Source organism: Plutella xylostella, chromosome 31 (genome assembly GCF_932276165.1).
Source record: "Plutella xylostella chromosome 31, ilPluXylo3.1, whole genome shotgun sequence".
In the NCBI taxonomy this organism is placed as follows: Eukaryota; Metazoa; Arthropoda; class Insecta; order Lepidoptera; family Plutellidae; genus Plutella; species Plutella xylostella.
This window is the reverse complement of record NC_064011.1, coordinates 1313776-1330127: the sequence shown is the minus strand read 5'-3', so window position 1 is coordinate 1330127 and position 16352 is coordinate 1313776. Positions and strand designations below refer to the sequence as shown.

Here is a 16352-nt window from a genome sequence, read left to right as displayed (position 1 = left end):
AGAATGAATTTATTTGCACCTTAGCATGGGTAAGTACATAAGCATGCTCACGACTGTAAAAGTTGTCATAGTTTAGATTTTTTATGCATTTGATATAAACTAGGTTTGAATTCATAGGGCTTTACCATCAAACCTTAGACACATGTCGGTTTGCTGTCAAACGCCTTAGAAATGTGACCAATTCTAATTACAGTGCCACAAACTTATCTGTTCCGGTGACAGCTCACGTAAATGTGTAATATTTCTTGATTCAATAAGATTTTAAGTTTGCCAGTTGTGGTAATTCGCTCTTGTGGTTTCAATAAACCCATCTAATCTATATCAATATATAATTCCTTAGTAAATAATGAGATATGAATCAATTTAGTTCGCTCTCACCGGAACAGATAAGTTTGTCGCACTATAAGCACATTAAACAAGGTTTCATTTCTGATATAGAAGATACAAATACAGATAATGTTTTGTAGCTGTCAAAACTATCCTATAATATTGTGACGAATTTAAATAATTCCTAAATGTTTATAATAGCCAGGTAAGTATATGTTATTACGATAAGGTACATATGAAGTTATGTCCATCTTGAATAGCCTTTATACAGGGTGCACAATAGTCAATCAAGTATTAATCCGATGTAGCATTCATGTAGCCACCCTGTACACAGTATCAATCAATCGCCTTGTGTTAACGTTCCATCCTGTAGATTGATTTTGAGTCCCCATACTGTAAAGGCATTTCCAATATGCAAAGTACTGGATTACACACACGTGGCGTAAGTTTGATAAATCGATGTTTCCTAGAAACTCGTAGCTAGAGTCTCACAAGGCTAACTTTGCAACGGGTAAGATGTGGTAGATTCTTTACCATAATTATGACCGAAAAAATTAAGGGTAGTCACAAAATCCGCTCTTTTTGTTTAAACTGAAGTTTAACCGGTTAAATGTACCTATAACACATAATGTTATCCGTAACATTTACACTTCTACTGTGTAGGTACCATAAAGTTACACTGTGGGGTTATCACCACCGAACATTAGCCATTAACAATTATTGAGCAGCGTCGCTTGTCCAATCTGACTTAATTTGTATGGATCTGACAGATGTTTGACTGGCGAGCGACGGTGCTTGGATTGTTAATTGCTTTTGTTCGGTGGTAGTAATACCACTGTGCTAACAAGTTGATTGAGATCAGTGATGCGACTGAACTGGATCTGAATCAGTGAATCAACAGTACATTGATCCATTAAATAGTCAATCAACAGAACAATATTACATAAGTAGTATCGGAAAAACGAGGCAGAATTTAACAAAAAAACTATTTAAAATCCTAACTAATATTATAAATGCGAAAGTAACTGTGTCTGTCTGTCTGTCTGTCTGTTACTCTTTCACGCCAAAACTACTGAACGGATTTGAATGAAATTTGGTATACATATGTTCTAGACCCTGAGAAAGAACATAGGCTATTTTTTATCCCGAAATTCCCACGGGAAAACTTTTTAAGGCGAAGCGAAGCTCGCGGGAACAGCTAGTAAATAAATAAACATTATACATTCACGAGCGATATAAAAGTTCCAGTGACAATAGCACCAAATTACTATGTACATATTTGCAATATTTATGTACATACACTTGTCCAAAATTAATAATGCACATGCAGATCTTCACACCCGAATCATTAAATCGTAAGAGCCTTAAAAAAACACTTGCATTTTGCACATTGTTCGAAAGAAATAGTGACTAAGTAAATATCATGTGTCACATAATCGAAAACAACCGATCTGTCAAAGATTTCTATGCGCATTATAAATTTTGGAGCACTGTACATTTACATCGTTTCAGTAAATTAGGAACTAAGCAGTTAACGGTGAACAATTGAACAAACTTACATAAATGAAGAAAAAAACATACAAACGAATTGAGAACCTTCGTCTTTTTCCGAAGTCGGTTAAAAAAGTAGATATTGTGTACAACTTTTAAATTAAATGTTTTAAAAATTATGGCCGTATGGTGTCGACATTTTGTAAGTGGAACTTTTGTGTTTTAAGCCATCCATCCAATGGTTGCTAGGAAGAGATCGCTGTTAGCAACTAGACCGCTTGACACCACAAATTTAAAGTCAGTTACTGTTAAGTTTTTTTTTTATTGGTGCAAAATAAAGAGTGATCTATAAAAGTCCTACTAGGTACGTTTTCTCATGAAAAGAGAAAACATATTAGGACTTTATGAATAGGGATCGCTTTGAGGAAATTAACCTGACCGTTTGAATAGAGCGGCCGGGGAATGACATCCTTTCACTTACTAATTACTAGCTTGGTAGATGGCGATTTGTATCGTTTAAATCACAGGTTGTCTTGAAAAAAACGCCTTAAGTGATAAGGCCGCCATTTTTGTACATTTATGTTAGTATTTAAGTTAGTAAGTAAGTATTGTAAGTTAATTTTATGTCTGTGTACAAATAAAGAATATTCTATCTATCACTGACAAAAAGACGGGTGTCACTAAGATATAGTAAGGTGGATTCAATGAAGGTTTAGGCCTAGTTTTACCATAGTCTTTTAGATCATTAACACCCCTGTTACATTATAACAATGGATTAGTTAATATGTGTCTAATCTAATATTAATTAAGTATTTATAAAATCCTTGGTCTGAGCGACTTACCGAGGATCAACGCACAACCGTAACTACTGAACGTAAATGTTGAACATACCAAAGTATAAAAACAAAAATGAATTCAGAATTTCAGAATTCGCGAAATAAAAAAAACCATTTTCCATAGAAACATTTCCGGGCTTAGTGTACATATAATAATGATACACACGAAGGTTTCGGCTTAGTTTACCTTTTTTACAACAGCCTGCATGAAAGACAATTCATTAAACCACTGCAGGGGTACCCGGGGTAAGACGGGGTCACTAAGGGAAAATAAAAAAAACAACAGGTATTTATAACCACGACGTTATCAATTATTTATGGCTCATTAGGAACTTAATGACGAACACTTTGGCACAGCTTTTGCCAAAAAAGCAATCATTACAATTGACTTATTTTAAGAAATGTAAAAAATGGGAAATAAACCATCTTGCCCCATGTACGGGGTAAGGTGGGGTAAGTATACTATGTGGGGCACAAAACATACAAACAACACTTCTTCTGTGTTTTTATCGTCAACACCAGCACCTGCAGTGTGAGCCCAACGCCTGCACCTTTGACATCCGACCCAGTTTTCCTTAGATTTAAAGTATGACTGTTGATATCCTCAAGTAGAGGTAGACACAGTCATCTTCGTTTTTATTCTTCTTCATAGGCAGTATCTGCTTTGTCTTTTTAGCCAACTTCCTTGTAGCCCTTTTAGAGCCCTTCTTCAATGTCAAATATCGGGTTCGGGAAAAAAAAAACTTAACCAAGTTAGATCCGTACCCTATCTTGCCCCTTCAAAAATACCTTGTCTTGCCCCAAGTTATATTTTTGATAACAATAATTCATTTAAAAAATCCTTTAATGTTAAAGTAATTTTGCACATTATTAAACAAAGCGTACCAAACCTTAAATAAAAACACAAAATTACCAAAAATGTATCTGTTTTACTAACTGTGTTGTGACGTTGTTTCTACCGGTTAAAAATAACATGGACACTACGCAAAAACAAACAATTGAGCTTACACAAAAAGCGCATGCGCTCACACCTGCTGTCACTGGCGCACTAAAGGTCAATAAATTAAGCCTTTTTTCTTATTGGCTCATTACTCAGATTCCTAAGATGTATAGTTTTGCATATATATGGGTGGCCCGGTCTTACCCCGCGACCCCGTCTTACCCCGGGTTCCCCTACCACTTTTGCAACACCTGTGTATGGTACAGTTGATACGTCATACGAGACTCCTTTCGTGCACCCTGTATAAACAACATCTAATAATTAATCCACTGAACTTTAAAATGATGTTTTAATTTAATACAGGGGTATTTGCTCCTCAAGTTAGAACCAATTATTAATTTAAATTGGGTCCATTGGTGCTTAATAATACAATTAAATGGTGTTAGTATAATTAATGTAAAGTCTGGGTTCAACATCGGAAGTTTATTAATTTATTTTGTAATCATTTTACGAACAGTCACGGAATGCTGTTGAATTTTGGCTTAACTAAAGTCTGCTTTTTAATCTCAGATACTAAATTGACCGATTCTGAACGGTTCACCAACATTTGATTGTCCCGCGATTAGTGACGTGTCGTTCTATTGGCGGGACAACCTGTCAATTTAGTATCTAAGGTTTTAAAAAACAGACTTATTGCAAATTTTTACATTCTCGGTTAGAGCATAACCAGGGAGTAGCGCTTAACTTTTGACACATCTGTCATGAATTTTATATGGAGATGACGTTTAATTTATAAATCAATCTTACTTAGCTGTACAGTCTGAGGCAAAGAAACCTTACCCCTATCAGAGTAACATTGTTCCTGGTCAGGTTTCTCTGCTCTAGCCTCTAGTGTGTGTATAAAAGAGTTTGCATCAATGCACTTAATAATATGTGTGCGAATAACCAGTGCCGTCGACAAGTAGGTAGATACAATGGTCTCTGAATATTGTAGAAATACAGTACATAGAAATGAATAAATAATGTTTTTTTGCAGATAGATACACCTTTATAATTGTTTTTACCAACTGAATAACGTTTGAAATGCGACTATTTACGTTTAATATTTTATAAAATTCCACCGTAGACAATTATTCTTAAAAAATCCAAAGACACTGTTACACAAAAATGGCACTGCTCAGGGAGTGATAATAATAATATCTTATTCATACTTGAGAGAGTAAGTATTATCATTGTCCCAGTGTCAGTAACTGACAACGGTGCTGAATAAAATATAAATGACGAGATCTCGACAAATACATTTTCGGAATTACCTTGAGTGCTTGTTGGCACTTGGGACAAAATGTTACCTTTACTTCAAGAAAGTTCATGTTTTTAAAATGTATTAAAAAAAAAAAAACACGCACTCTCGCCTTGTACTAATGTACTCCCTTGCGGGGTAGGCAGAGGTGCATTGCTGCACCCACTTTTCGCCAGAGTGTTATGTTAGTCCAAATGTAATAAGGGGCGGGCCTATTGCCATTTTACGGGCACATCCAAGACCCGAGAACAAATATCTGTGTTTAAACAAATATTTGCCCCAGCCGGGAATCGAACTCGGGACCATCGGCTCAGTAGTCAGGGTCACTAACCACTACGCCATTCGGTCGTCTATTTTTGGTCGTCGGTGTATTTTTTTATCTGTTAATTTAGAGATTCCTGATAATAATGAGGCAGATTTTTGTTCAGTAGGTATACTTACAGGGTTTTAAAAAAGTGTCATCATTTTGAACAACTTTTGTCCTGCGACTTTTAGAAAGTCGTGAGAAAAAATTCAACTCGTCGCATTTCCAGATTATTTTCTGATTTTATGATCGCTGATTATCGAAAAGTACAATTATGCCTAGTTTCGCTTTAGTCTGTCAGTTAATTAACACCCCTGTTACATTGTAATGTCATCAACTATACGTTACCTCCATATTAAATTCTTGACAGATGTGTCAAAAGTCAACAACTAATCCCTTGTTATGATCTAACAGAGTATGGTGAAACTGTGGGTTAAGCTGTTTCGACTTCGATTTTTTTAAGTTCATAAAATTGAATTGATTTAAAACAAACTTTCCTTTGTCCACAGACACGAACCATGTGACGCCACGAACATAACCTCAAAACTATGTGACACTGACAGCTGTCACTAAAAACAAAATGGACACCGAAGACCGGATCGACTTCTACCCGCTAGCAAACACTTCGCGCGTGAACTTCAAGTCGCAGTCGCTAGATGGCGCTATTCTGACAAATGACGTTTTGGATTACTCCCGCGCAAACTTCAGTCTGAATGAGAACCAATCGGATTACGGCCCGTTCTACTCCAACTTCACTCGATACGACGACTACTGCTCCTCAAATTTGTCGCACACTTATTTAAATGTGACGTGCGAGTTTCCTATCAATTATGCGGAGCCTATGTATGGGTAAGTTATTCTTTTTAAATCTTTTTTAAAACTATGTACACCTACATAGGTACACTATTTTAATAATTCAAAGGTCTGTGTGCATGTGTTGGGTGGGTGTGTGTGTGTGTGTGTGTGTGTGTGTGGTAACGGGTGAACAGTTTGCGTTCTGGGAACGCAGGATTTAAGTTGTTAAAACCAACAATTCTCAACAGGCAATCATAATAATAGCTTTTATTTTAACACTGCCTTGAAATTAATTTACAGTCTCTACACATTTTACACTTAACTTTATTTTTTTACACTTTTTGAACTTATAGCACACAATATTTCGTCGCGGTATATTTGAAGCTTGTAGCCGTTTCGTAGCAACTTCGTAGCAGTAGCTACGCCGCGGCGTAGCACATGAAAATTTTAAACTATTCACATCTTATCTTATTGTACTATATTGTATTGGATGTTGTTTTGAATGATATTAATGGTAATGTAAGTATATTTAAAATATAATTTTCTACAAAAAACATTTATGTGGAAACATACAAAGATGTTACTTTATATACATGAAGACTTACTATGAAAACATCAACACTAATGTAGACATTATTTATTTTGTACTACTTTCTATAAAAACATTATTATACTCGTATGCACTTGAAGCGTCCGTAGTCGAGCGGGCCTCAGTGATCGTAACTGATCGCTGAGGTAAAGCAACAACTGACACGGTCAGCCATTGGATGGGTGACCAATTTCAAGTGGTGCTTTTCTGGACGCTTCCGTGCTTCGGACGGCACGTTAAGCCGTGGGTCCCGGTTGCTGCTTCGGCAGCAGTCGTTAAGCCTAGTCAGAGGCCTTCGGGCGGCTTGAAAACATCTGACAGTCGGGTTGCCCACTTACCCGACAACTCTCTCAGCACAAGCTTGCTTGTGTTGGAGTCCACCAACCCGCACTTGGCCAGCGCGGTGACTAGGCCTAAACCCTTCCTTCATTGGAAGGAGACCCGTGCCCCAGCAGTGGGGACGTAATGGGTCGTGATGAACTGATGACTCGTATGCATATTTTTGGCGAAAATAATATGTATTTAAGTTGAACATTTTTGCAATTTTAATAACGGAATACTAGAATAACAATTTCGCGGAAAACTCTTTTGATATGACACTGAACGGAGAGCTATATTATATTACTAATATGCACCTACCTACATTACTGTACAGGGTGTTATAAAAATTGTATAGTTAGCCATAAGAAAATATCTCAGGAGGGCATTTAGAACAAACTTTGGTCTACGACTTTTGACATACCTACATATACAGGGTGTTGCAAAAAGGGTATACCAAACCGAAAGGGAGTGACTCGGGGGGTCATTCTGAAGAACTTTTGTTCTACGAGTTTTGGGAATTCACGAAAAAAAAAACGTTCTCCGTAGTAAAAAGTCACGCGACCAACAAAGTTTCTGTCGGCGAAGTTGTTCAGAATAGCCCCCTGAGTCACCCCCTTTCGGCTTAGTATACCCTTTTTGCAACACCCTGTATATGTATGAAGATACCTATACGTACGCGTAGAGTAGGATCTTCTAAGACAAAAAACTTTAATTTTAAAACTAAATTGCACCTCTCTGACATTGAAAAATTATTTAAAAATATATTATACATCTTAGGTATAAGGAGGCCGTAATTATTCTGATATTTTGTCAGTAACACATGCATCATCGCACGCCATTTTACCGTGTACGTGCATATTCCACGCATTAAAATAAATAGTTGTATGAAAATAACACGTGGTGAAATCAAAGAAATCAAATAAAAGTTTACTAATCGGATAGGTAGATTATGTTTATTTATCTCCAAATCAAGTTACAATTAATAAATACAAAACCAAACTAGAACTAACAGACCAGGTAGATTTGGATGTAATTTTGGATAGAACATAATTGAATACAATAATGCAAACAGTGTATTTTATATCATAATATTTATTACTAAGTACTAGCTGGTCCTGCGAGCTTCGCTTTGCTTAAAAAGTTTTCCCGTGGGAATTCCTGGTTATTTCACAGGGTCTAGACCATATTTATACCAAATTTCATTCAAATCCGTTCAGTAGTTTTGGCGTGAAAGAGTAACAGACAGACAGACATATACAGTTACTTTCGCATTTATAATATTAGTTAGGATTCTGCGTTATGTATTCTGCTGTGATACAATACTTATTTGTGTCACAAAACTCACACAAACATCGAGTTTCCGCTCGGAAATTGATAACGGAAAAACTATATCTACATCCGCTTCTGGTATTAAAGTGACAAGCACATAAATAAGAAGGGTAAGATATTATGTACCGTCAGCAAAAGAGATATGTAGTATGTAGGCCTTTTTTCTTTTCTATTCTCTGTGGGGGTGTAAGTACCTGCACCTGGCTCTCTCGAGTGGAACCTTTGTGCATATCCCCAAGGTTTAAACGGCTTTCCTAAGCTTGGACCATTTCCCAACACGCTGGTCCACTGCGGGTTGGTGGGTTCACATATCTAGATATTCTAGATGTGCTAAATCTAGATATGCAGGTTTCCTCACGATGTTTTCCTTCACCGTGAGAGCGATGGTACATTGTAATTAAATTCAAAGAACTCATTGGTACATGTCAGCGCCGGGATTCGAACCCGCATCTCTGGCGTGAGAAGCGGGCGCTTACCCGACTGAGCTACCACCGCTCCTATGTAGGCTTTCTTCGCAAACACTTTAGTTTTATGACCCAATGAAGGGTAGTTTGTGTGTATCGATAAAATATTATAAACTAGCTGTTCCCGCGAGCTTCGCTTCGCCTTAAAGAGTTTTCCCGTGGGAATTCCGGGATAAAAAGTAGCCTATGTTCTTTCCCATGGTCCATACCATATGTACACCAAATTTCATTCAAATCCGTTCAGTAGTTTTGGCGTGAAAGAGTAACAGACAGACAGACAGACAGACACAGTTACTTTCGCATTTATAATATTAGTTAGGATAGTTAGGATGATTCATCTATCTTCCACCCATGAGTGCTAGGCTAAAACTGTTTGAGTTTGGGTGGTATACATATCTCTTCTGCTGATTGTACATTATAATATGTAGATTAACCCCCAAATTCATAGAGCTTTTTGACACTACACAATAGGTTTAAAATTGACGTTGTGATACGAATTTAATCTTTTGGACTGACGTAAAGATCTCGTGTCTCTCTCTCGACTCGTGTGTTTCATTGTAAATTTTAACCTTGTTGTAAATTTAAAATATAGTGCGAAAAACTTATCTGTTCCGGTGAGAGCGAACTAAATTGTTCCATATCTCATTATTTACTAATGAATTATATATTGATATAGATTAGATGGATTTATTGAGACCACAAGAGCGAAATGCCACTACTGACAAACTTAAAATTTTATAGAATGAAGAAATATTACACATTTACGTGAGCTGTCACCGGAACAGATACGTTTGTGGCACTCTACCTTCTATGAATTTGAGGGTAAAATTTTAAGGTGTTGTATACTTAGTAAAATAAAAACTACTGAACTTACCTAAAAAAATATTTTGCCATGTTACATTAAAATTAGCTCTGAATAACATAAGAAACTTTTTTCTGCTTTCTTCGAAGCGTATGGGAAAAGTCGTTACAAAAATACGTATTTACAATTTCACGTACCTAAGTAGGTATCATCATCAGCCAATAATCATCCACTGCTGAACATAGGCCTCTCCCAAGGAGCGCCACAACACTCGGTCCCCGGCCTTCCTCATCCAAACACTACCGGCTACCCGGCTAAGGTCGTCAGTCTAGCGGGCAGGAGGGCGTCCCACGCTGCGACGCTGCTAAGTAGGTATAAAGTCTGTTTTTTAATCTCAGTTACTAAATTGACAGATTCTGAACGGTTCATCAACAATCGATCGATCCCACGATTTAAGTGACGTGTCGTTCTATTGGCGGGGCAAATTCTGACAATTTAGTAATATCTGAGATTAAAAAACAAACTTTAGGTACTTACATATTAATATTAAAAACAATAATCTTTTTAGTCTAGGTAATAAATACTTCTATTCGGCCCCAGGCACGGGAATATCAAGTGAAGCATATCAAATATCTGATTACTTTTAATTCAATTATTTTAACTCGTGGTAGTAAATTATATTATAGTCGAAGGATGGTTTTTACGGCGACTAAAATTCGAATAAGTAAATTTATGGGGAAAGATGAGGGATTTATGGGTAAACCTCTTGCGAAGCGGACTTCAGCTTAGTAACACACACACACACACACGCACTCACGCCTTGTACTAATGTACTCCCTTGCGGGGTAGGCAGAGGTGCATTGCTGCACCCACTTTTCGCCAGAGTGTTATGTTAGTCCCAATGTAATAGGGGGCGGGCCTATTGCCATTTTACGGGCACATCCAAGACCCGAGAACAAATATCTGTGTTTAAACAAATATCTGCCCCAGCCGGGAATCGAACCCGGGACCATCGGCTCAGTAGTCAGGGTCACTAACCACTACGCCATTCGGTCGTCAGCTAAGTAACATTTATAAAAATTCTATGGTTGCTGAAATTTTTATTGATTTTTCAATTATTACCGCAACCACACCCTAGGCCCATGAAAAAGTACCAATTACAAAATAACCCCAATAGCGCCGATTAAAAAAAAATAACAGAATTTTTATTTATTTTCACTTTTTTAGTTGGTAAATATGCTGAAGCGCTGTTTAATATGCTTCAGTTTTGAAAATTATAAATAAAAAGCATAGCTATGCTTCTTCCTCTCATAAAACTCACCCTGTATACATGGGACTCACCGGATTGCAAAAACGGATAACGAATTGGAAGTGGTCAACATTTATTGACATAAAAAGCTGACCTTCCCAACAGTTTTAGGGTTCCTCAGGCCAACTGAAAAATAATATCATAATCAAAATATGTTTATTTATTTATTTTTATTTATATCGTTGTTACGAGTGCAAGCCCTCTCTACACATATTTCGTCATACCCATATTCAAAGGAACTGTATTGTGATTGCTTCATTATTCATTTAGTGCTGACAAGTAAATTCCAAAAGTTCCGTGGGACAGTTTTTAGTGTAAAAGGTGTCTTTGTGCTCCAATCGCGGTAGCCGAAGGTCAATCCTCTGATCATCGAGATCAGATAGTTATAAATTAGTTTTAATCACTTCTATGGAATCATTTATTAATTAATTAAATATCTCAAAAATCAATTTGAGTTTTTAAAAACCCTCTTCGGCGTCCAGTTATCGTAATTGGCGCAGTCGACGGAGAGGTAGTCGAGTCAGTGATTCCAACTTCGATCTACTGATAGCAGCATCGCCGCCGCGTTGACTATCTCTACGAACCTACAAGTGTCGCCGACAGAGGACCCACCCGCGTCTTCATCCGAACCTCGATGAGCCCAGGCGCTATGCAGAATCATCTGTTAATGTGAGTAGCACAATATTCCTATTAGTTGCTATTCCCATTCCCTACCCAGTAAGATCCTATTTTTAACTAGTAGTAAATTAAAGTAGTAAAAATTTTTCACCCAAGGAGTAATAAGGGTTCTAAACCCAGTACAACTAGCCTTCGACAATCTTTTAGATTTCATAAACACCTATTAGATCAATTAGAAGAGTTAGAAGAAGACTCAGAGATGGAGAGTAGAACACCCTCCAGTACTCCGAGTGTAGTATCAGAAGGACGTCCTAGCAACATGCACGACGTCACAGACCAAATTTGGAGAGCTCTTAGGTTAGTTCCTGAATTTAATGGTAACACTAACGTGCTGGTCAGATTTTTAGACATTTGCGATCAACTGATCTTAAATTATATGAACCCAGCCCCTGGAAATGAACTTACTAACTCAGCCCTTTTGAATGGTATCCTCAATAAAATCACGGGACCCGCTGCTGGAATGCTAGCAACAAATGGCATTCCCAGGGACTGGAATGGCATAAGAAATGCCCTCATTAATAGTTTTTCGGATCACAGAGACGAAACAGCATTATATACCGACTTATCTATGTTAACCCAAAAATCTGACACCCCCCAAGTATACTATGAGCGTGTACAAAATCTACTAAGTACCATCATGACCTATGTAGAACTGCATGAATCCGTTTCAACAACTGTTGAAGCTAAGCGCGAACTATATAAAAAACTAGCTCTACAAACCTATATTCGTGGGTTAAGCGAGCCACTTGGTTCTCGCATTCGTTGCATGCGTCCTGATTCACTCGAAAAAGCATTAGAATTTGCCCAAGAAGAATTAAATGTCATGTACTTGCAAAGTAAAAATAATTATGGCACCAATCCTAGGAAACAATCTATGTACAACTCGCAAGACAATTCCCCCAATGCAAATCAATTATTTAATCACCCGTTTAAAGGACAATTTAGGCCCAATATCATGGTACCAATGCAGAATATTAATTCTAACTTTTCACCAAAATTTAACCAGCAACAACAACCACAAGTGTCGAATTTCAGACCACCTTTTCAGGGTATTTCTAGGACACAGCAAATGATGAAAGCATTACCCCGATCTAACATGAGCACAGGGTTTAAGATTCCCCCCCGCCCTAACATGCCCCAACCCATTTACAGCGTTCAACAGCAATACCCTAGGCCTATGAGTGGCGTGACTCACCCACCCGCCCGTACGCTGCCTCCTACACCGCAGTACCGTCTGCAGCAGCAGCTTAATGTTAATGAAACATGTGACCCTTATTTCAGCGATTTCGACTATGCTACAGACAATTACTATGAATACTGTCCAGAAACTTACATAACTGACTATAACTATGACCAAAACGTAGTTACTATTACCGAACCACAGACTGAAAATTTTACCCAAAACGAGGACGAAAATTTTTGCAAGGACCAGTTGAATACGGCCCCAGAATAGAACTTAATTCACAGAATAAGCGTAACTTACCGTACATCCAAATCAATAACCCACCATTAAAATTATTGATCGATACAGGCGCGAATCAATCTTTCATCAGCCCCGAAGCAGTACAAAGCTTTTTTGCTGACATTACCCCTGATTATCCGTTCACAGTGACCAACATTCACGCGACAACCCAAAATCATTATTCTATAACCATCCCATGTTTTTCGGAAATCAAAGACGAAAAACCAATCAAACTCTATATCTATCGATTTCATGAGTACTTTGATGGATTGATTGGATGCGACCTGCTGGAACAGTGGCATTCAAAAATTGACCTTAAGTCCCGATCACTAAAGACTGAATATACAGAAAATCCCATTTACATGTATCAATCAGGACAAAGTACTAACTTACTTGAAGTTATCATACCCGCACAGTCCACCCGACTAATACATGTGCCGATTGACATTTCTGAAGGAGACGTTTCTATTGACGGACAAACGATTAGTGGTTGTAATATCATAGACTGTTTGTCTACTGCCAAAAATAGTCATGCTCTAATAGAAATTTCCAACCCGACCCACAATGACCAAATTTTCACCCTAAGCGAACCAATGCGCGCACATATATTTAGCGAACAGACTATGCCATGCACTTATTATAACAATGGCAAGACCGAGCGATTCCAAGAAGTCCTATCGCGGTTGCGCACCGACCATTTGAACCCAGAGGAGAAAGCCAACTTATTATCATTATGTAATGAGTACTCTGACATTTTTTATTTAGAAAACGAGCCTTTGACTTTTACCAACCAAATCAAACACAAAATTATCACAAGAGACGAAATCCCGGTACATAGCAAAACCTATAGGTACCCTTACATTCATAGGGAGGAAGTTAAGAATCAGATAGACAAAATGCTTAGCCAAGGCATAATTAGGCCCTCATCATCTGCTTGGAATGCACCAATATGGATCGTACCCAAGAAAGCCGATGCATCTGGCAAAATAAAGCACAGATTAGTAGTTGACTTTAGGAAGCTCAACGAAAAGACCGTGGATGATAAGTACCCCATCCCTAATATCTCAGACATCCTAGATAAGCTAGGAAGATGTAACTATTTTTCTAGCATAGATCTTTGTAGTGGATTTTACCAAGTTGAAATGGATCCAGCAGACATCCACAAGACTGGATTCAGCGTAGCCGACGGCCATGGGCACTACGAATTTCTCCGTATGCCCATGGGTCTTAAGAACAGCCCTTCCACATTCCAGAGAGTGATGGACAACATCCTCAGAGGCCTCCAGAATGTGATTTGTGTAGTTTACTTGGATGACATATTAGTCTTCAGTACTTCACTGCAAGAACACGTAGTTAACCTCGGAAAAGTATTTGACAGACTCAGACAATCTAACTTCAAAATTCAAATGGACAAGTCCGAATTTTTAAAACGCGAGACCCCATATTTAGGACATGTGATTACACCCGAGGGAGTGAAACCCAACCCAGAGAAAATTTCGGCAATAACTAAATATCCCATCCCCAGGACCCCCAGACAAATAAAAGGTTTTCTCGGGCTATTAGGATACTATAGGCGTTTTATCCCCGACTTCGCTCGTCTAACCAAACCGCTAACTGCTTGTTTGAAAAAAGGCGCGAAAATTAATTTGTCACCCGACTACGTAAAGTGTTTCGAACACTGTAAAACTTTACTGACTAATGATCCCGTACTTATCTACCCAGACTTTAGTAAAGAGTTTCTATTAACCACCGACGCCAGTAACGTGGCCCTAGGAGCGATTTTGTCGCAGGGACCAATTGGGTCTGACCGACCAATAGCTTATGCGTCAAGAACGCTTAACGATAGTGAGCTTAACTACTCCACTATCGAAAAGGAACTCCTCGCTATTGTGTGGGCCGTTAAATACTTTCGGCCCTACCTTTTTGGCAGAAAATTTAAAATAATCACCGACCATAAGCCGTTGCAGTGGCTTATGAATCTTAAAGAGCCCAATCCACGCCTTACTAGATGGCGACTCAGCTTATCAGCCTATGATTATACTATTATATATAAAAAAGGGAAAAATAATACGAACGCGGATGCACTATCTCGGATCGAAATTAATAATAATGAATTAGAGTCAGTAGTTGTGAACATAAGCTCTAGTTCATCATCCAGACGGTCATCCCTTACCTTGTCCGCCCCAGATGAAAGACCATTGCGGAGTCAATCTTCAACTGATACCGCCCCCAGTCAAAACCCAATTTTCGATGACGACTTACAGAATGACTTACCCGTAACTACAGCTCACACTAGTGTAGAAGATCCCATTTTAGAAATACCTTCTACTGATGACCCCCTGAATAAATTCAAAAGACAAATTCACATTAAAATTGTCAATAAAATCAATAAAGCGAAACCAAAAACCACAAAACCATTCGATAATTTTCAAAAAACCATAATAGAAGTCAGCGAGAATTCATTCGAAAATGACATAATTTCAGTGGCAAAAAATCACATTGACCCCAAATTCAAGACAGCAATCCTGGTAGAACCGTTAGATAAAATGTATACTATCGTCCCGATTTTACAAAAAACTATACAGAGTTCATCCCTTAACCTCGTCCTAGTTAAAAGAGAACTACAAGACATAACCGACTACTTAGTACAACAGGACATCATATCTAAGTACCACACAGGAAAAACCAACCACCGTGGCATAAATGAAACACACCTCTCTTTATCTCAAAGATATTTCTGGCCAAAGTTAAAAGAGAGTGTCACAAAATTGATTAATGAATGTTCAATATGTGGACGAGCAAAGTACGATCGTGCACCCCCGCGTCAGGAATTTCAGATTGTTCCCCCGCCCTCAAAGCCATTTCAAATAATCCACATGGATGTGTTAACTATTGAGCACGAAAAATACTTAACCATAATCGATACATTTTCAAAATACGCCCAAGCGTACCGGTTACCAGATTGTACCGCCCCGAACATAGTAAAAGCTCTTATCTTATTCAGTAGTCATCACGGTTTTCCCCTTACTTGCACCACAGACAACGGAACTGAATTTAATAATCAAGTCGTAAGCGAATTCCTCAAATTGCACAAGATACACCACCACACCACAGCCGCACACGCCCCAAACGAAAACGGCGCCATAGAACGTTTTCACAGTACACTGCTTGAACACCTGAGATTACTAAGATTACAATACCGAAACGAGCCCGTGTCGAACCTCACCCCAATAGCACTAATAGCGTATAATAGTTCAACACATAGTTTGACCAAAGCTAGACCGTTCGAATTAATAACTGGACATTACGATCCTAGAGACCCCACTGACTTAGATTTGAACCTAAGATTATACCAACAGTACATACAAGATCACCGTCGAGCAATGGAAACAGTATATGGTGTCA

The 16352-nt window shown here is 38.1% G+C and overlaps 1 protein-coding gene across 1 annotated transcript in view; it reads left to right on the top strand.

The window, feature by feature from the left end:
* LOC105382966 (sex peptide receptor) overlaps positions 1-16352 on the top strand; it is a 271017-nt gene that overhangs the window by 192311 nt on the left and 62354 nt on the right. Inside the window, exon 3 of the mRNA XM_038114644.2 lies at positions 5708-6047. Coding sequence (XP_037970572.1) covers positions 5779-6047 — 269 coding nt within the window. The 5' untranslated portion in view covers positions 5708-5778. The remainder of the gene's footprint in view (positions 1-5707; positions 6048-16352) is intronic.